The 21,442-nt window shown below is 37.6% G+C and overlaps 1 protein-coding gene across 1 annotated transcript in view; it reads right to left on the bottom strand.

Annotated features, from left to right (window-relative positions):
* Nucleotides 1–18,960, bottom strand: part of CRISPLD1 (cysteine rich secretory protein LCCL domain containing 1) — a 40,068-nt gene extending 21,108 nt beyond the window's left edge. Inside the window, exons 1-2 of the mRNA XM_045849452.1 lie at nt 18,629–18,960; nt 17,355–17,670 (exon numbers count right to left, since the gene is read on the bottom strand). Of these exons, the coding sequence (XP_045705408.1) occupies nt 17,355–17,615 (261 nt within the window). The 5' untranslated portion in view covers nt 17,616–17,670; nt 18,629–18,960. The remainder of the gene's footprint in view (nt 1–17,354; nt 17,671–18,628) is intronic.
* Between the last annotated feature and the right edge of the window lie 2,482 nt (nt 18,961–21,442).

Raw genomic sequence — 21,442 nt, 5'->3', positions numbered from 1 at the left:
GAGACAAAGAAAGGAGAGGGGACAGAAGCTTGAATAGATAAGATGCCAGGGTTTAGGGAGAATGTGTTTCCTGACTTTCACTTTTAGAGGATGGCAGAAGCCTAATGATGACTAAGCTGAAAGGAAAAGACCTTTGGAGAAAACCAAAGAATGTGTGTGGAAGGGAAGTTTCTTCATTCCTTCATATACATTTTTATAAATGAACATTCCTACTCATTCAATTGTGAATCTGAAATATATAAATTTATGTTTTTAAAGCCAAAAATTAGAATAAGTATATTCTTATTATGGTACATCCTTATTATCTAGCAAAATACAAAAATATATATTTACATGTAATTAAAAAATTAAGAGCAGCAAAATGTGGATAGTCATAAAAGCTTTAATTTTACTTTGAATTAATATCAAATATTCAAGATGAAGGCTTTGTGATATAAACAGTCCTTTATTTTCCAAACATGGGCATATTATTTCTTAAATTCATTATATATAATTAAATACTTTATGTAGTCATACAAAGATATAATTCAAGTTGCTGTCATTATTACCCAAAGAAATTAAGTAAGAAAAACAAGAATTTGGCTATAAAATCCCAGAAAATGAGCAAGATGGTGATTTCCTTTTGTATCCACTAAGCTGGAGAGAGAGTCACCCCTAAAAAAAGCAAGCAGGTTTCCAGGTAAATTTTTCTGAAAAGTAGTCTGTCATTAAGAGACAAACAAATTCTTGTATTCAATCTTGGAAATCAGGTTCTTGCATAGTACTTCGGTTATAGGTTACAGTGAAACTACACTTATCCATAGGTTTCTAATCTAGCAGCTCCATATTCAAAGAGTAGCCAAGAACAAGAAGAAAAACAGTTCCTAGATGGCTTAAAAAATGCCTTGAGTCCTGGCTGATGTGGCTCAGTGGATTGAGTGCAGGCCTGTGAACCAAAGGGTTGCTGGTTTGATTCCTAGTCAGGGCACATGCCTGGGTGATGGGCCAGGTCCACAGCAGGGGGCATGATAAAGACAACCACACATTGATGTTTTTCTCCCTCCCTTCCTTTCTCTAAAAAAAATAAATAAAATCTTGTTAAAAATGCCTTGAAAGCACTGTGATGATCTTAAAGCACAAAAGGAGTTAAATCACCTCCCCTTCCTTTCAACTTGAGGTGAACAGTGACTCCCTTGTAATGAATAGAGTGACACTGAGAGGCTTCTCAGGCTGGATTAGGAAATACAGCCTCCATTTATCTGGTTCTTCCTCTTTTAAGACACACATCTTGGCAAAACTAAGCCAAAAAATTAGGAGCCTGGCTGCCCTGTGGAAGTTTCTGGAAAGATCATGTGGAGAGACCACATAGAGACACAGAGAGATGCAGGAGGAGTTCCTTGTTTGGGTTTTCCCAGCCCAGGCATGAGACCTGTAGTGTGCAGGTCCAGCTCACTGCAAATACATGAAAGAACCAGTAAGAACCACCCAGCTGAGCCCTGGGAAGAGAACTTAAGACCCAAACTCAAAGTCACTTTACTCTTTTCTGCACATGATGCTACAAATTAAGATGTCAGTTTTTCCTATGAAGTTAAAGATGGATCCATTTTGGAGAGGATATACATTCAGCCAGCCCCAAATTCACAAAACATGTTATATTTCAAAAATGCATTTACATATCTGCTGTATAGAAATTAAAATAAAAGCTAAAACATTATTGAAATCCTTTAGGCTAAGTTTTCTTACTTATAAAATGTATCAATTGCAATAGCAGATAACTCAGGCCTCTTTGAAGACTGAAATTCAATAATTATATACTGTGCATAAGTTGTTTTTATGGCATGACAAGTTTTGTATCTAATCCACTAGAAATGAGGAAGGAAATACATCAAATGAACTATAATAAGGCTAAAACAGGGACATACATTAATGGAAGCACTGAGGCAGAGAAGACTACAACTAGAATTTACTATCAATATTTAATAAATATACATTAGTGACAATTTTAAAAGTAACTATCTACTTAAAGTCTAAGTATTGGTGTTTAGGTCAATTTTAAGACTAGAAATCAAGAAGTTTCTTTCAAAAAATGTACTAAAAGTATAACTGTCCTAGAAAAAATATCACCATAATGTAACTGCATGGAATGTGTATTTTATGCTACAACATTATATTTCAGGTTTTAAGACCACTAGTAATTCATACCAATCCCATTTAAATGTAGGTTAGTCTCTATACATTTCTATTTAAATTCAGGTTCGTAAATTAAATCAAGATGGCCTGAAGGGCTTCTTTTTATCCACTCTGAACTATTCACCCTGCAGTAATTTAAAGCCAAACCACAGTTAAAATTACTATTTCTTCTTAAGAAGGATACTTAAGGTGTATAGAAAGAAAAAATACTCTATTTTCCACCTATGTCCTAAGATGTTCCTTCTTAGAGCACAGTAAAGCATTCAATGAAGTTTTATTACTGAAATAAACAGTTAGAAAGAGATTGACATTCTGTCTCCAATGATATTTTTAAGCCAGTTCCACATGGAGGCTCTATCATTTTGTGTGTGTGTGTGTGTGTGTGTGTGTGTGTATAAGAATACTTAAATGTTACCAAAGAACTTTCAAAAGTAAACCTAGAACTATATAGTAATTTTAGTACTAAAATATGACACATTGAAATTGTAAATTGTGTAGTTATCTAGAAATGTATAGACAATTCCACTGACTGCTATACTTTGGAAAGTATCAATGAGTATATACAATTCTGATTCCTACCAGAATACGTGCTGTATTATTTTATTTAATAACAGACAATCAGTGAAGGCTGGAAATCACTCAACAATGTAGTTTGAAAGAGAGTTAATATGAAGAGGGACTGAAGTAAAAATAGAATTTACTTAATAAAAAGTGTGTATTAACCCATATTCTTACACTTTTAAACTTCCTCTCCATCTGATGCAATACACCTATCCAGATGTTTTTTCCACTGCTCAAAAACAGTTTTTAAACTCATAGAATTTGATGCCTTTAGTGCTCCTGCCATTTTTTGTTTCACCTCTTCCACACTGGCAAACTTTTCCCTTTAAGGACTTTTTTTTTTCATTCAGGGAAACAAAAATAAGTCTCTCTGAGGGTGATATCAGGTGATATCAGTATGGGGTATTGGGGATATGCCATGTTTGGTCAAAAACTGTTGAACATTAAGCGTAGTGTGGGCAGATGCACTCTTAAATCATCCATCATGAAATGGGCAAATGCATTAAAAGAATCTTCCCAAAAAATTCACTGAAGCTGAATGCAGCCTCTCACAAAGCACCAGCTGGTACACTGATACAGATGGATTCCTAGAACACTTACCTATTATGGGAAGCCTGTACTACAAGGGGCCCACCCTCCAAAAAACAGTCCCATTGTTTTGCCCCTCCCCCATATTGCTGGTTTATCAATACATTAGGCAAAACCAGTACTGTGCTTGGGGCAATGCATGCACGATGCAGTGTGGAAGTGATGTTTTATTGAGCTGTATACTTGAAATCTGTACCCCAATAAACCCAATAAAAAACAGTACTGTGCACTAGGCAAAAACAGTCATTAGTAATGTTAACTTTTCTTTCTCTTTGACATGGCAATAGTTTTCTCTCTTAAAAATGATTAAGTATTTTCAAATACATCTTCTTGACTACAGTAAATTTACACATTTCCAAATTTATATCATTTGAAAATTCATGTCCTGGGAATTGTTTAATCTTTATAGCTTCAAAATTATTATAATGCATTAAATAAGAGTTGAAAGCCAATGTTAATTAGTCACTAAAAATTTATCTAAAGATGAACATTTTCTTATAATTTATGCTTCAAAAATATTAGTGAAAACTAAAGTAAAAGGTGGACCATTTTCAAATAAAAAGCAACATTAATGCACACAACAGCTAATGATAAAAGTGCTTTTTAATCATTATCATTTTAGACTGTATTAAACCACATGGAGTACAGTTTTGTGAGATTATGTGTTTGATGCACATTCATGTAATTAAGACTTCATACATAAACCATCCCAGTGGGATGGTATGGGAAAAGATAACAAGCATCAATTATTCCAAAAAGTTACTGGGAAGCACTTTATAGTGAAGATACCATGTAAGTAGTCTAACAAAAAGACTATGACGATGAGGTTGTTAAATAGCTTATTTTATAGTTAGATTCACCAATGAAAAAAATATATAAATGAATAAAGAAATTTTAATATAAAATTGCCTGGCATGCTCTGACATGTTTAAATGTGCACAGAAATAATGTACTGAATGGAAACTCTCATATAATTCCATAATTTAGATGTCATTATAAGTAAGGAAATATAGAATTACAAGACTTTTACCATTCTAGGAAACCCACCTAAGTGGATGAAACTGCTATAGGTCTTTTCAAAGACATGCTGAGAAAAATGTCTTTAAATAATTAAGATATACTTTTTTAAAAAATGGAAAATAACAATTAATATAATAAGTATCTAACAATTTGAAAGAATATCTAAATAATATAGAAATAAAGTTTTAATTTGTTATACCTTTTTGCAAAATTGATATAATTTTAATGGATTTCTAAGATAAATCTGAAAAAAATAATTGGTCTTTGACTGTCATATCATTAGGAAGCCTAATTAATGGCAACACTAGCCCATGATATAATTTGCTATTTAATGTGGACTTTTAAAATGTGCCCTGCTCTCTGGCAAAGTAATAACATGAAATAACAGTGGTGTTAAAAAGGCAATTTCTCTGAAAGTCCAAATCTAGACTGAAAGCTTTGGTCTTACCTTCTTACCACTGAAAACTGCAAGTAGCATCATAGAAACTACTCTAAAAACTATTTGAACTAAATTTTAGAAGATGAATTCCACAAACATCCTTCTTTTGCAATGTATATATATCTGCACACTTTACTCAGAATACCCCCTACATCTCCAAGCCTACTTCAGTTCTGAGCTATTGGAAGTAACAGCAGCTCAGAACTGTTTCCATGGTGTTGAAGGTCCCCTGCCTGGGGCTATATGTTCTCTTGACATTTGTAAGTGAGGTCATTAGTGATAAAATTTCCTCTCCTTTTCTTATATAGACAGAAATAAAAGTATGCTTGCAGTTGTTCAAATTATGAATATATACATGGTACACCCTGGAAGACCTTTTTCATTACTATCACAATTGTATATTTTCAAATTTATCTCATTGATTATGTCAAGTTTGGTTTGTTTCCTAATCTGTAACATTAGGAAGCAGGAAAAAAAAATCTCTTCGACTTCTTTTAGTTTTAAAATTCTATTATTTGTACTTAGACTCTCTTATTAAATGCCCCACATTGCTTATGAAACAATACAAACTGTAAAATAGTCTTTCTTTTGATAATTAGGGCACTTATTAACTAAGAAGCAAAAACTGTTCTGTGGTTTTCAGGGCTATAAAACCAAGAACATTTCACATCTTCCAGTTACATGTTTAGAGCAGAGCTCAATTGTTTCTGAACCACCTCTATCTGAGAAGGTTTTAGTGTTATCCCAAACTGATAAATATAGTGGAATGTGACTGAATAAGACAAGAAAATATTCTCAGTAAAAAAAATAACACCAAGCCTCTCTTCAGTTTAGTTCTAAAGACCCAATGGAAAAATCTTTGAAATAAAGCAGTTTTCTACGTGTGGGGGAAAGTAATTTTCCCCCACAGCTAAATAGAACAGTGGACGTTTTCAGCCAAGTCATGAAGTAGTTGGACAAAATCAGACATATAAAGTTATCTCTTTCTAAATACGATCTTTAAAAGATCATTCTTGCTGGGCCACCACTTCTGGAAAAATAGGTTTGCAAATTATCCACTCTATGTCAAAATGAAAACTCTCCCAAACCACTGCTGTGATTTAAATCACTATTTAAATTAGAAAGTTCAATTCAAAAATCAAACTGTCAATGTGATCCTCTCAACAGCAATAACGTGACCTTCATGAATCAATTTGTTATTTTATGGCAGCAACACATTTGACAGTTCATGAGATTTTGGATTTAAATTTTAAATACAACACCTCATTAAAAAATCTTTAAAGCCAACTTCTTTTCTCTCTGTTGTGGTATTACAGAACTGTAAAGAAACTGACATCAATGAAATAAGTCCACCCATGCTGACAGGGTGCTTGATGATTTTGTGCACCAAGTCATCTGATATGAAAAGCACTATGGAAAACAGCAGCAATACATTCCTGACAACTCAGAAATGACCTAAGGTGTTTAACTACTCTGCCTCACCTGTTTTTAACAGTCTTTGTTGTTACAGGGAAAATGCACAAGACTCAGATTTCACAGGGGACACCTGTGTTACTGGGCAGGCAGGACTTGCCAGGTACTGAGAAAGTAGTATTACCTAGGGCTATGCACTTATTAGGGTCTCCTGGAAGTTAGAGGTGTGAGGCAGATGTGGCAGTATTGCACTTAAAATCCACTTTAAAACAAGGCCTAAAAATCGTAAAAATGTAGCAATCTAAAAGTTTAAGAAACTGCCTCTTCATTGTATTAAAATTAAAATAATTCTTTAAATGGAAATTTAATATGTACACTCACAAGATGATTTCAGTTAAGCCCACTGTTTCAATGTTATACAGATAGACTGAATGCAGGGTATAGTATAGGTTGTCCTAGTGAGGCAACAGAGTCACAATCTTTACTGGACACAATCCTTACATTTCTATGAATGTCTGCTAATTCATCCCATCTCACCTCATCACCAAGGCCCTGCAGAGTCTGGCCATAACTTACCTAAGACCCTTATATCTCACCCTTCTTCAACACACCCTCCTCCCCCAAGCTGCCCCTCTAGACCTTTAAAGAGCTGGCAAATTACCAGGAGATCTTTTTAAAATGCAGATTCTGATTTGGTAGGTCAGCAAAATTCAAGCTATGACATTTCTAAGACCAGGTGCTGGAACTGTACACTGCATGCCCATGCGCTGAGAAATGAGGTTCTAGCACCTGTCCATTCATATTTCTTGGCCACTAAATCCATCAGAGATATTCCCCTAGGGCCTAAAGGAACTTTCTTTCTTTCCTCAGCTCATTAGTTACTTAAACTATATCCTTTCACCAGAGCCCTATTGACATTTTCTCTCCTCTTAGAAGTCATTCCAATGATGACACCCCATTTATCTAACCCCTCCCTTAGCCTTCTTAATCACATAACTTACCAATTACAAGACAGATTTGTATCTAACACACTGGGTCTTAATTCCCAAAGTAAAGAACCCCTTGAAAAGCTGAACTTGGATTATTTTTGTAAATGCCGTATTTTGTGTTGACTTTGTCATAAATTCAGGGCCATGATGTCCTCATTATTTTTCTTGTCATTTAAGATAGGAGTATTCAACAGTCTTCAAGACTATGTTCTGAATGCTTGAGAAGACCACAGTATTTAAGGATTTTTTTTGGAAATTGAGTAAGTACCATCTATTGGTTCTTTACTCATTGGCTTAAAAATTTATTAGAATGAACACCTGTACTTTAGTTTATTGATAGCCCATTAGTTGTAGATAGATTCAAGATTGAGATGATAGTCAAGCACAGAAAAACATATGAAAGGAAAGATAAACTCTTAAAATAAATAACCCTACAGTATCTAATTATGTATTAGTTTATATTTTACATTTGAATATCAAAATAATAACTTGGGTGTTGAGAGTAGATGAAGCATTAATTGCTTTTATTTATTATGCTTAGGAATGCTTGTCTAATTTTCTAAAAGAAAAAGGGATGGATTAGCAAATACATAACTTCTTGGACAAATTAGTACAAGAAAAAGTCTAAGGACACACAGAAACCAAAACCTACAATTTAACACAGTAACCTTAATTTAAATCAAGGACTAATATACAAAAAAACATTAAAATGCATATGTTCATATACTTTTAATAAAACTGCTATATTGACCTTCTCACTTGTTTCTATATTGAGAAATCTGTGTTAAGTTTTCACTAATAATTCCTATTTCAAGAATGACAAATTGTTATGCTTCCAAACAGTCATGGACACTGTAAGCCATATGGTTTCCTGTTTTCCCCTGCTGCTAGGAAGCTCAAAGCTGGTTTAATAATCATGGCATTCTCAATTAGATTTTTAGGCATCCCTTAGCTTTGTGTTCTTCAACAATTAAACAATGACTAAGGTGATAGTTTTAAAAAATATAATTTTCAAAAGTCCTTATTTGAAAATCTGAGAAAGAATATTGTGTTAAATATTCTTTGTTCGAACATAGCATTTCCCAGCCCCTATTCTCTCTGTCCCAAAAGGCTTCACTCTATGTACTGAGCTCTGAGCCCTGGATTCTAGTTGCATTTGGCCAATGGAAGACACTGATAGGAAGTCAGAGAGTGGGAGGGGAGTTTAAGTGTGTACTCCCCCGTTTTCAATCCTACCCATCTCCTTTGAGTACAGATGCTCCTCAATTTAGGATGAGGTTACTTACATCCCAATAAACCCATTGTAAGTTGAAAATGCTGTTATCAAAAATGTATTTAATACAAGTAACCTACTGAGCATCATAGCTGAGCCTTGCCTACCTTGAGTGGAATTTGTGAATTACTGAACAGGAATTCAGCCACTGTCCTGTTCTGTTTCTCAGGCTAACATTCTCATCTTCTGCTGCTTATGAGGCAGTAAAGGCAGACCAGCTTTTAGGAGGGAAAGGAAGGGAAGGTCACAGGAGTAAACAGCAGGCATCCTTATCCTGGGAAGTGGGGAGGCAGAGGTTGGTTTCAACTCCTCTGATCCCTTGAAACCGGGTTGGCAAAAGGGTTATCAAGTGGGTGATTTCTGGAAGCTATCTAACTATCTGGAATCTACATTGAAAGATCTAGAATCTCCCCCATTGATATTTAAACCAGACTGGAAACTTCTGCCAGTTTTCAAAAAATGCAGCGGGGGTTCAGGTGGATTTAGACTTGTACCAGACCAGAAACTCCCAGGCTGTGGGCTGCTGGCTGGCTGATTCAATTTCATGAGTACTGCAACAAGGCCTCCTTGAATTTTCCAAGGTTGATGTTGCGATTATAAAGAGGGGTAGGTGTGTATTTGCCCTCTTGCCACTTCTCATCACTCCTACAGCCACTGCCCCAATCCTAGCCACCATCAGGTGTTAAATGAATTATTGAAATAGCCTGTCCCCCTACTCACATCTTTGCCCCATTTTCCATCACTTAAAGTCTGTTCTAAACAAATCCAGAGAGATTTTGAATAAGATCATGCTATTCGTCTGTTTAAATAGCTTAAACGTCATTTTACCACTCAGTGAACCTTTACAGAGATCTACGTCTGTCCTCCTCACTTAAATCCCTGCCAGTGTTTCTTACATTACTTCAAACTCTCACTCCTTGTCAGCCACATGGCCCCTTTGTTGAGTTTGGGGATTCAAAGTCTTTTACACTATTCCAGGCAACAAATAGTATTTTGTTGTATACTACTAGGCCCTAGTTGGCATCTGGAGTATGGTAAACTCCTAATGCCTGGAAGGAATAAGTAACAGTAACAATTTCAAAATTCTGTAGTATTTTTCTGGCTCTGAGTGTTCCATTCTCCTGTTAAAACTACTTTTTTTTCCTTGCCTTTCTAAGATCCTAGGTTTGCTGTTTACATTTGGGAGCAATTTTTAATCTCCCATAACTCCAGGGTAATTACTAAATTCCATAGAACTGGACTATAATGTCACTTCTTTTATAGGTACTGTCATCTACAGTGCAACATTCAAAGGGAAAAATACATTCATTTGAAGTGTTAGTGTCTTGTAAAAATAACTATCTCTTCCAATTAAGGTATTGTAAACTTTTAAATCTGAAGACCAAGATACTTAAAACATAACTTTATTTTATTTAAACAATATTATTAGAATGAAATTACATTAGGAAAATGAGATAAGCTATTTTAAACAGAGAATTTAAAAAGCCTTAATAATTTTAAATAATGATAATATTCTTTAGACTCAGAAAGATATTTCACATATCTTTCAGTGCAGGTAAATTATATTAGATAGCAATGGATAGATGCAGATATTTTCGACATTTTTGAATTTTTTAAAAATTACCAGGCATGTGACAGTATACAGAGAAAAAACTATCATTTTAGAAATCAAATTGCAATAAAACCTTAGTTGCAGTGAATTCCTGTCACTTTTAGCAAGATAAGAAATGTGTAAACACTGAACTTTAAATGAGTTATGAGATCATCATTTCATTATCTGCATTTATTCTGAACATATGTTATTAGTGACAAATATCATCAGAAGGTATGGATTTACAAGAGTAAACAGAGAAATTCGTATGATAAAGGAACACTTTTTTTTGGCTTGGATTCAGGCTAGAGAGAGTTGGAAATAAGACAAAACCCAGATTAGCATCACCCTGTTCAGCAAACAAGGTTGTCCCATGTTCAGTTTCTGGAATTATCTGCTGTGCTGAAGCCCAGAAGAAGAAACTTGATTTCCAGTGTTAAGCATGGCCTTAGAAGGAATGTGACAAACTGGAACCAAGCCATCAACAAGCACCATGGGCCAAGAGGACCACTGGTCGATTGGCTCAGGGCCTCTGGTTGGCTCAGAGCCTCCAGTTGCCAAGCAAAAGGAGAAGTACCCAGCTGTATTTTGTTCTGCATTTGGAAATGTAGAACAAATGTACGCCAAGGTTTCCCCTAGTCTCACCCATATGTGAGGGGAGAGCAAGCAAGCACAGGCATCCACCCTCCCTCACAGTCTATCAACAGTTCTCTGAAATACATAGAAATAGTTATAACAGTGGAAAATGGCTCATATAATTGGCCCATGTGTCATTTTTAAGTTAGGTGTCCCGGTTGCTAAAGCACATTCTAGACGTAGGTACATTGTATATCACAGTGAACTATCTTGGATTCTAGTCATCTATGTTAAAAATCTGTAGCAAGAGGTAAATACCCATTAATTCATTTTATTATTTAAATTCCAGGACATTTGAATATTTTTACTATTATCTCAGTGGCTCTACAGTACTATAGCATTCATAGTATACCATGAATATTTTAAAAAGTAAGAAAAAACTCTAAATTATATGTAGCATTCATTCCTTCATCACTAGTGTTTCCAAATTCTTTGTATCTCTAGTGTTGGTAATATCCTACCTTTTAGACCTTTTATTATATTCTTCTTTCTTACCTGTCCCCCATATTTATCTCTTATATAACCTCACCTATTGTTTCATCCACCACTTCATTCAACACATTTATTGAGCATTTAACAATATGTAATCAACAAATATTTAATGAGTACTTCTTCTATGTTGGGGGCTGCCCTGCCTGGTCTCAGGAAGCTGTAACCCCCCATGACTTAGGCTGAGTGAAAGACCTCCACACCAGGAGCCACTGAAGGAGACAAAATTTATTTTCCTGGCATGAACGCTACCTGTTCATATGCCTCATTCCTTTTCATGCTTGAACAGCAGTCAATGACAGGTAACAATTCTCTTGGATAGAGAATGAATCTAAGACAGACGCGTTCACGAAGGAATGACAGGGACAAGAGTCACGGGGCTGTGCAAATGAAGGGGTGATTGATATCAACCACTGCCCCCTTTGGCTTTGTCAAAGCCTGAGTCTTTGCTCTTGGATGTGAGAAATCCAAGTCTCCTGGCTGCCTTTGTCTTCTCTGTTAACTCAGGCCTGCAGGGGCAAAACAGCCCAGACCAGAAACGGCAGACCCTCAGGGTAGTCAGGCCTGGGACACAGAATATGCAAGATCCTGTGAGATCTGTTTGCTGGAGGATGTTATTAACTTGAATTTAAAAGCACAGGCAGGAAACTTTTGAAACCTGCATCTCTTTCATATGTTAAAGACCACAAACCTTGCCCAGAATCTCAGCAGGAGTCCTGGCCCCACCTTTGTAAGTTGTTTACATCTTTTGATCTTTTCTGCCAGACTGTGAATCCACAAACTAAGTCTGTTTTCTCAATAAAAATCTGCTTGGGTATGGACACGGGGTGCCCCCCACGGGAGGAGTGGCCACGGTGCCCTCCAGGAGAGAGGGTGGCCAAGGCGCTCTCCACATGAGGAGTGGCCCTGCTGTTCCTATACCCCTACAGGACCTGGTTGTCTCTGTGTATGTTTTTAGCATGTTCTGACGAACATCCGCAGCCGAGATGGATACTGCTGGCCACACTTCTATGCATCAGGCATATGTTTATAAGAATAAATAAGGCACAATCCTTACCTTTCTAGGAATTCAGAGACAACACTTGGAAAGGAAAGCAGACATGTAAATATTTAAGTGCAACAAAATTTTAATACTAAATAGGCTTGAATAATACGTTAGGAGCACAGAAGGAGTGGGGCAAGGGAATGGGTGCATCAGAGAAAGTCTTACATAAAGATGTTTGTTCTTAGTGTTGAGGAAGTGTTTGGAAGGAGACACAAAGCACAGGCACTCTGGGCACAGAGGACACTGAGCAAGGAGGCACAGAGCATAAAGAGCACCACCACCTCTAAGAACAGTGAGTAGTTCAGGGTGAACACAGTTTCACATATATGCAAGGGCACTGATATAAGGGCATAGTGGACTGGCCACGCTTCTTTTTCTAAGCCAATCAGCATAGGCTTTCTTTGTGAGCAGCAAGGAGCTAACACAAGTTTTGTGCATCTGTGTAACCATCACAGATTTGTTTGAGGGAAAACAAAGATTTAGTAATAGTGAGGAAAGTGGACTAAAGTAAATACAAAATAGGAATAGATGGGTATGGTCTGCCAGATGGGAGCCATGGCACAAATCTCAGGGTGAACAAAAGTTAGGATGAAACAGAATAAATGGATTCAAAAGATATTTGTGAGACAGAATCTACAGAATTTGTTGGAAACCACTGTGCCTGGTTTCAGAAGCTTCCCCCCATGGCTAAGGTTGAGAGAATGACTTTGGGACCATAAGCCACTAAGGAGACAAAGCTTATCTCCCTGGCAAGGGCACTGTCTCTACCCCCTTTACTTCACCTTGCCTGGCCCCCAATGCATGACTGGTTAGCCAATGATGGGTAAGATTCTTCAAGGGAGGGATGACCTAAGACTGGCACAGTCACTGGGAGCCCTCAGGGAAGGACTTGGGGAACGATAGAAAAAGGAGGTGATGGACCCTCACCCCTCGTCTTTGACATTGCTTGAATCCTCATTCTGTCTGCAAGAAGTAGAAGTCTCCTAATCTCTTGGCGGCCTTACTTCCCCTGCCTGACTTAAGCCTGAAACAATGGCAGAGGGCAGTGCAGCCCTGTGCTGGAAAGGGTGAGTTCCTTGGGGTGATCAGGCCTAAGAAAGAATACATAAAATCCTGTGAAACCTGCTTTGCTAAGAATGCTCTCAATTTTCTGATAATGGTCTGAGCAGGAAATGAGTTTGTTCTCCAAAGTTTTATAGCCCTTTCGCTAACTGACCCTGACTCAGAATAAGCACTTGTAGTTCTTCATATGTCATCTATTGTTTGATTCTTACTGCCTGACAATGATCGACAAGCTTTACCTGTATGCCTGTACAAACTGAACCCAATAAAAGCCCATTGAGGAAAAGACTCTTGGCCCTTCTCCTTTGAGAGATCAGCCACCTTTCCTCCCCAAGCAGATCATGTCTTGGTAGACTTATTCTCATTTGTGGCAGCTGGCAGGGGGGGCCCTGCAGGGGAAGCTTCCCCACAAGAATTGGCAAGTAATTGTGTATTTACGCTTGTGTGTGTATGTTATGTGAAAGTGGGTTGAGAGAAGGCATGAGTTGAGGATGTGCCTGATTTTCCGGGTTGCTGTAGTTGTTATAATTGTTGTTGTTGTTTGCTTAGAGGGGACTGACTGAGTAGGTGTGGATGAGAGATAATCCATGAAGGGAAGTATTAAGACAAGCAGGGGCAGAGGAAAAGGGTAGGACAGTAATTCATTTTCTTCTTAGACATCTTAAGCTTACAGTAACTATTGGGTAGTATTACACAGAGATGACCCTGCAGTAGAACTCATGAAAATGAATCTCATAGAGGATTGTTAAATGGAGATACAGACTCTATAGCCATTAATATATGAATGGTATTTATAGTCAAAGGAGTAGATAAGGTCCCAAAGGAAGGGAGAAGCCAAGAGAGAAGACCTAGAGAACAAAGTTTTAAGAAATAAGCAAGAAACAAGGATATGCTGACAAATTAACCAGAAAACTAAAAGAACCAAGTGATGGGGTCTTAAATCCCATGGAAAGGAAAGGTTTGGAGAAAGAGAATATGGTCAGCAGTTAGCATGTGGGGCTTATATCTTCACACCAATTTTACCTATGAGTAAAGCAGAGCCCAGAATGGTCGCTGACTGTCAGAGTTCACATGCCATTAAGGGGCACAGAAGAAAGATGAACCGACTGCTATCCTAAGATAGTATTTTTCCTCTAAATCCATTGATTCTTCAGCAATACTCCATTTGATGACCTAAAAACTTCAATTTCTAATTTACCCTAAATGAAATGCAAGTAATCCCTCCCCTTAGGATCACTGCTTTCTGTAATCAATAACTCATTTGTCCCTTTCTGATTCTATCACAATCTAACTGCTTCTAATTCTTGACAACCAGCCTGTCACCCCAAATCTGTCTGTTCCTCATCATCTACCTGAGATATGCCCTCCACCCTCTGCCACAGTTTGAGTTCCTGACCATCTTCCAGGAACTACATATACATATACATACACATGCACATATACCAAATGCGTGTGTGTGTGTGTAATTTCCCCACTGATTAATTCTGACCATTAGAAATATTCCATTGTTCTGTGCTCTCTTGCCATTATTCATACAGATACAAATAATTTGGTTTTCTTTGCTTACTTGAAAATTTTCAAATGTGTCTATTCTTTCTTCTCAATCAACCTGTAAGCTCTTCAAAGGAGGATGTGGCTTTCCAGAGTATATAAGAGTAGAGGTATGTGTGATGTTAAAAACTGTGATTGTGGCTTGGTTCACAGTAGGTTTGAGGCCTTGGCCTACACAGTAGGTTCAAGGACAAAGAATAGACCAAAATAAGCACCAAATGTAAATAAGGTTACTGGCTACTGAAACTTTTAATGTAATATGACATATAGAGTAAAAGTGGCCAACATATTTTACAGGAAACAGCTCTTCAGCCAGTTTTTGATTTTTCTCAGAATAAATTCACTTTAAATAACTATTTGAATAAATTATGTTTTTACAAGGTTGTTAAACATCTGCATTTATGTTACCATGTAATTCACATAACAACAGTATTTTAAATAAAATATTATTGTTCTTTTAACTTTCCCTTAAATATGCATTCTAGAAAACGTGTGCCAGTGTTACAGCTGGGCACTGAACTGCTCTGCAGCCCAGTCCATTGCCAAATCACAGTTCCCTGGCTGCTTTCTGAACCTACATTTCAAGGATAGAAGGAAACTAGTGAAACTAAAAAGAAAGTTAGATAAACAGCCCAGACCAGACATCAGACAATAGACAGTTATTTTCTTTGGAAGTCAGACATGAAAACGAGTCACAGAACTGTTCTTCCATTATTTCCATATTACTACAACACACATAAATATTCTGAGATTCTTTCTTGTGGGTTTGAACTCCTAAGTTCTTCCTTACTTTAAGTAAACAGCAACTGAATACCTATCCATGTGGAATGAGTGTACAGTGACTGACTTGGAAAGGGTCCATAATTAGCTCTTTCTGTTTGAAAGCTCACGGATGAAGTCACAGAATATTTTTCTTACCTTAGGTAAACACTTTAAAATACACCAAAAGCAGAAATATGAGATATTACCAATGTCATTTCCTGCACAGAATTTTGAAAAGAGCTAATGATTTCCTCAGATATTCTATTTAAACTGTATGTGGAGACATAAAATTAGTTATATGTCTTATTAACATTCCATGAGACTCTACAATATGCCTGATAATGAGGTAAACTTTACACAAGTTATCTCATTCAACCCTCAAAACCCTAGAGATGAATACACGTTATTTTAGATTGACATGAGGAAACAAAAGGAGAGAAAAACTAGTAAACTGTCCACAGTCACATAGTTAATGGGTATCAGTGCCAGAATTTAAATCCAGCCAGCCTGATTGCTACCTGCTTTCTTTAGGGTAAAATATTTTTCCAGTGAAAGTTAATATAATATAATGCCATATTTTGTAATGGGTAATGCGAACTTTAAACTCCCATGTTCAATGAAAGTCACCTAAACAGAGAACCCATCTGAACGAATGTAAATGCAGAAAAAAAGAAACACTAGGATGCACTGAAATTAACTGCACCTTGCAATGTATCCAAGAAGAAATGTTATTCCCAATATTCACTAAATAAGTTTGCCATCACCAATGACTATTTATCAGTCTTTGGTAATACTTTCCTAATTCATACAAGTAGTGTTAACAGATTTTTAAAAAATTATCTAAATATTTAGGGTATGAAGTAGTATATTAATGAGTCATATGCTAGTAACCTTAAAAAATAATTTATTTCCCAAACTTGCTATTTTACTGTAAAAGTAAATAGGTTATTAAGAACATGTCACATATTTTTATTTAATCCTTTGCTTAGGTTGATTTTCACATTTTGAAGTTCACAAATAAATCCAGAAGGAAAAAAAGCCATTGCCAAGCACTCAACATAAATCCACCAGAAAAATGCACCCTTTACAATATGTCATTACAAATTTACAATATGTCATTTACAAAAATGGGCCTTTGTAGCAAAGGCCCATTTGAAAAAATTACATGTATATGCCCACACACGCACACATGCATACATACATATAGGGTAGAGCAGAAGTACATTTACAGTTGTGAGTATGCAAAATGCAGTTTATTCTTGTATTATTATTTATTAATTATTGTGTTATTTTCCATACGAACAACCATAAACCTACTTTTTCCCCACTTTATATAACCAGCCATTGTGAAATCTTCTTCAAATTACTGGCCCCTGAATTTTCAGATCCATTATTCATAAGAAGTTTCCATTAGTTAAGCATTAGAAAGCAATTGTTCTACTAAGTCATTTAAAAGGAAATACACCAGCTGTTCACATTTTCAAAATTGGAATGTTCTTGGTAATGGTAGAATTTAGAGCACTTAGTATGAGCATTAACATCTAAAGGTATTTAATTCTACTCCTAAGTTCAAAAAGTGCTTAGAATAAAGTGAACACTAATAAAAGAATATGAATAGGAAGATACTATCAAAGAAAATCTTTTATTTTAATTTCACACAGGACAAATGGCAAAACATTAAATAATAGCATGAGGGAATTTAACTAAGTAGGCTGAAAGCATTAAAAAATATTTCTTTCTACTTATCATTAGAAAGATTTCCTTACCATGTACTCCATATTTGATGCTGTTGGGTACACCTGACTTCGTAATTTATTATGAAGGTCCAAGATACTCTGCATGTCATTGTCTGTGATGGCCCTTTTCCCTCTTTGCTTGGCGGTCCACCACTCGCCATCCTCGTCCATGTACTTTTCCAAAAGTTTTTCCAATAAAGTGGCATTAGGAACTACCATGGCTGGAACGGCTGTAGCCATGAATAGCAGCACTGTGGTCGCTCTGAGCCACTCCCGTGTGGTATGCTTCATAATGAATGACCTCAGGATCTCCCTGGGAAAATCTCCAAGACAGGTTCTTCCACTCCTTTTGGGTATAATGACATGCAGTGTAATTAACGTGAAAATCTAGGCAGATATTAATTTTCTGGTAGTAAAAGTTAAACAGGTACAAAGGGAATATGCTAGTTTGATTTGTCTATATATAATGCCAGCGAATAAACATGTATTTTTGAAACAATTAATCCCCTTTTCCTCCAGAGGACTGAACACAATGTGCTGTTCCCACAAAACGGACAATATAGTTTCTAAGATAATATGCATGAGATCAAAAAGAAATGGCAAAAGTAGCCCAAAAGTGTCAACGCTTGAAAATAATTCCTCAATTATAAGACTTTAAATGGCTATAATTACATACAGCCTGCAAAGGGCATTACCTACCTAGAACGTTTTATATCAATCAGAGGTCCATGTTACTCTGTGTTCTAAAGCATTATATTTATCCCAGCGTCCTATCTCTAGGTCACAGACATTCAGAATGTCCGCACCATTCTGAAATTCAGGTGACTATTTTAAAGTACAAAATGTTATTCGTAAGTACACCCATTGGTAAGACCAGAGGGCCCAGTGAACGAATGCGAATGAATGGTTCAGTCACTGGAGGAAGTCTCCTCTTTCCCAGACACAAGCCAAAAAGAACTCAATAATTTTTCCTGTGAAGTGTGCCTAATTTGTGGCCCGCACCTGACAGAATGGACAATTCACCCGCAACTTCATAGTTTTTCCGGCCACACGCCACAAACGCACACACTGTTCACTTTACCCAAAAAGAAGCGCGTTCAAAAGAAGGGCGTGAAACTCAGTCACTTACAAGAACCAGCTCCCCGTAGTCTCCATCACCGCTGCTTTCCAAGCAGCTCACCCACCTTCGCGTCTGACCCTGCTCTGCAAATTGGTTTTATTTAAAAGCAGGGGTTAAGAAAAAGAAGGTAGCTAGGAAAAGGAGGATGCGTGACGACTCCGCGATGAGTTTTAGAAATGTCTACCTCTCCAGTGTGAAGTTCCCCTTCGAGAGCGGAGCCCAACGAGCTAAGCCTGCCGGCCTCCTGTCCCGGCTCCACAAGCCACCGCACACAGGCAGCCCCTTTCTGGATGGATCCGCCACAACGCGGCGTCCGGGGCGACCAGGGCTCCGACTGCAGCGAGATTCGAGCCTGGGCCTCTGCGCTTCCCTAGGACCTGCACGGAGTGGCAGGCAAAGCGCTTCAAAGTTGGAGCCTGAAGATGGAGAGCAGAGGAGGCCGCCTACTTAGCTGGACAGTGAGCGGAAAAGCCTCTCTGAGCACTTTCTGCTGGAGCTGGGGGCGGAGACAGCATCAAACCCGGCGGGGAAGGCAGGCGGCGACCTGGAGCTCCCGGGCTGTTCGGTGTCTTGTGCGCAGAGCCTGGCGACCAGAGCTTCCGCGGCTACTCCTGCCCTGGCTCTTTATTAAGGTCCCTTCGCGCGCACGTGACTGGGACGCCCTCCTAACCCACCCCCACCTCTCCCTTTCCTGGACTCGCACGCTCTGTGGGAGCGAGGAGCAGCCACCAGCCTCGCCCGGGCCCCTGGAAGCCAGGATGCGTGGCCTCTGTGGGGACCCTGTGGGAGGTGTGTGCAAGAAGAACTCTAACTTCTCCCGCCCCTCGCGACTCACCCCCTTCTAGTTATTTCCAGATGAGATGCTAAAATGGTTTTAACAACTGCTACAGAAAGGAGCTGCTCCCGCTGAGGGAGAGGGATGGTTCCAGCACTTTCACATTTGCAGTGGCAGAAAGGGAGCTTAGGGGTGAGAGAGGCGAATGGTGAAAGGGAGAGGGGAGTAGGGAGAGAATGACTTTTCCTTTTATTTTCCCCAAGGGATCGCTTTTGTTTCCAAGAGCTATTATGAAGAATTCAGAAGTTGTTGTTTTTGGCTCCTTTAGACCTTGATGGTGACCAGATGGGGAAGGGTTTTCATAGAATGAGGGCTTATCTGTGACCCAGGATTGTCTAGCAGTTGAAGGCCCCACTTCATCCATAAAATACATGGCATTCGCTTCCCAAGGTGACCACTGCACTTTTTCTCTTTCCGATGGTAGGCATTCATGGAGTCGAAATAAAGTGTATCCTCAATTTATTTTTCAGAGCTATGTGGACCGGAATTCAAAACCCAAACCCAGAATTGATGGCAAAATGAGCAAGTGAGTTCCTTCTTTTTCATGCTATAATCTGAAGTAGCATAATTACTAATTTTAAATTTACAAATACTCACCCTACTGAGTATGGTATGGCTTCTACAGGCACATTTTTTAAAATTAAGAAACATTTAATTAATTTGCCTTTGCTTCCCTTCTGTAGTGAGCCATGATCTGAATTTTCTTTATCTCTAAATGCTGGAGTGTGATCAAATATACACCGTGAGAGTAACTCCAAAGCCATTCCAAACTGCTGCTTGTCTCCACCATCCAACTATACTTTTATCAAACCTAAAAATTCAGATCTAAGCATCTGCTGACTATGAGAACTTGCTTCTCAAAATCAAGAAAAGGGTAATGTCACCTAACAGAAGGGCACAGGTTTTGGTGACATAGTACTTTCATAGGAAGTGTAATTTTGAAATTTCATAGCAGCATAAGCACAAGAACACTGTTTTGTTTGTACTTCAAAAATAATTATTAAAAGCCCTTCTGCACAGGGTTCAGGAAGCTGGCTTTCCCTCTTGAAAAGTGATGGAAGACCCCAAAGTTAATGATATAAGAACTATCATTTATCATAGAAGATGAAGAATATGCTTCTATACTGCAGTTTTAATGAGGTTATTTTAAAGTATACTGAATATCAAAACCATTAAAAGTAGTAACACTACTTGAAACATTTTCAAAGAGGATATAATTTAGGAAGAAAGCAACTAATAAATGAAATTAAGTGCATTGACTCTTGAATGTTTCCATTATCAACTTAGTATATATTTTATACACATTATACATCAGACACATACAGGTGTATGTCAACAAAAATAAGTGTTGGTTAATCCTAAACCTTTTCCTAGGCAAGAATAAAGAAAGAGCTTATATTCCTTAGTGTTCCTGTTTGCTTCCAATATGGTACTGCAGTTCATACTTTTAAGTAAAAAAATGATTTGAACATTCACCATATTAATCATTGGTATATCTGATTTAATATGTATTCAGGAAATGTCATTTTAAAGAGTAATCAGACAATATTCTCAAATACTCAAAGATGACACTGTTCAGATTTTTAGGTGTTGTTGAGAAATATGTATGTAGACAGAAGAAAACACCTCCACACAGAAATGTGAAATGGCACTTTGGTTTGTGGCTGAGGCTGCTAGTTGTAAAGTCATGGTTGTTTTTAGCATTACTACTTTCTTGTGGCACATACTGGTTGGTTACCTAACCAAAACCAGCCTTCCACAGTTTTCTTCTAAGCCCATAGTCCCCAATTTACTGGGGGTGTGCATCCTTGCACAGGCCTTCAATCTGGCATCTGTAGAAGGTGAGTGTTGGTTAGTCAAAGGCAGTCATCACAACCCTCTGCCAGTGATTGACTTAGCATGGACAAGCCATGCAACCCTGGCTACTGAAAGGAAGCAATGAACTTGAGGGTGAGGAGGAAAGTTGGCAAGCATTTTCTTTTGTGATAAAAAGAGATTCAGAATGAGAAAATGTCCCTTCAGGTGCTGTTGTATAAGTCTGTGAAATTTAAAAATGTAGATTTTACTGTGTAAAAAACCTTATCATCTTGGCTGAGCAGGAAGAGAGATAGTGTCTGAGTCTTCCTGCCATTGACAAATCATTGAACAGCAGCCTCCATTTTT

Source organism: Phyllostomus hastatus, unplaced genomic scaffold (assembly GCF_019186645.2).
Source record: "Phyllostomus hastatus isolate PE091 unplaced genomic scaffold, TTU_PhHast_1.1 phas_contig_65, whole genome shotgun sequence".
Classification (NCBI taxonomy): domain Eukaryota; kingdom Metazoa; phylum Chordata; class Mammalia; order Chiroptera; family Phyllostomidae; genus Phyllostomus; species Phyllostomus hastatus.
This window is presented reverse-complemented; position numbering and strand designations above follow the sequence as displayed.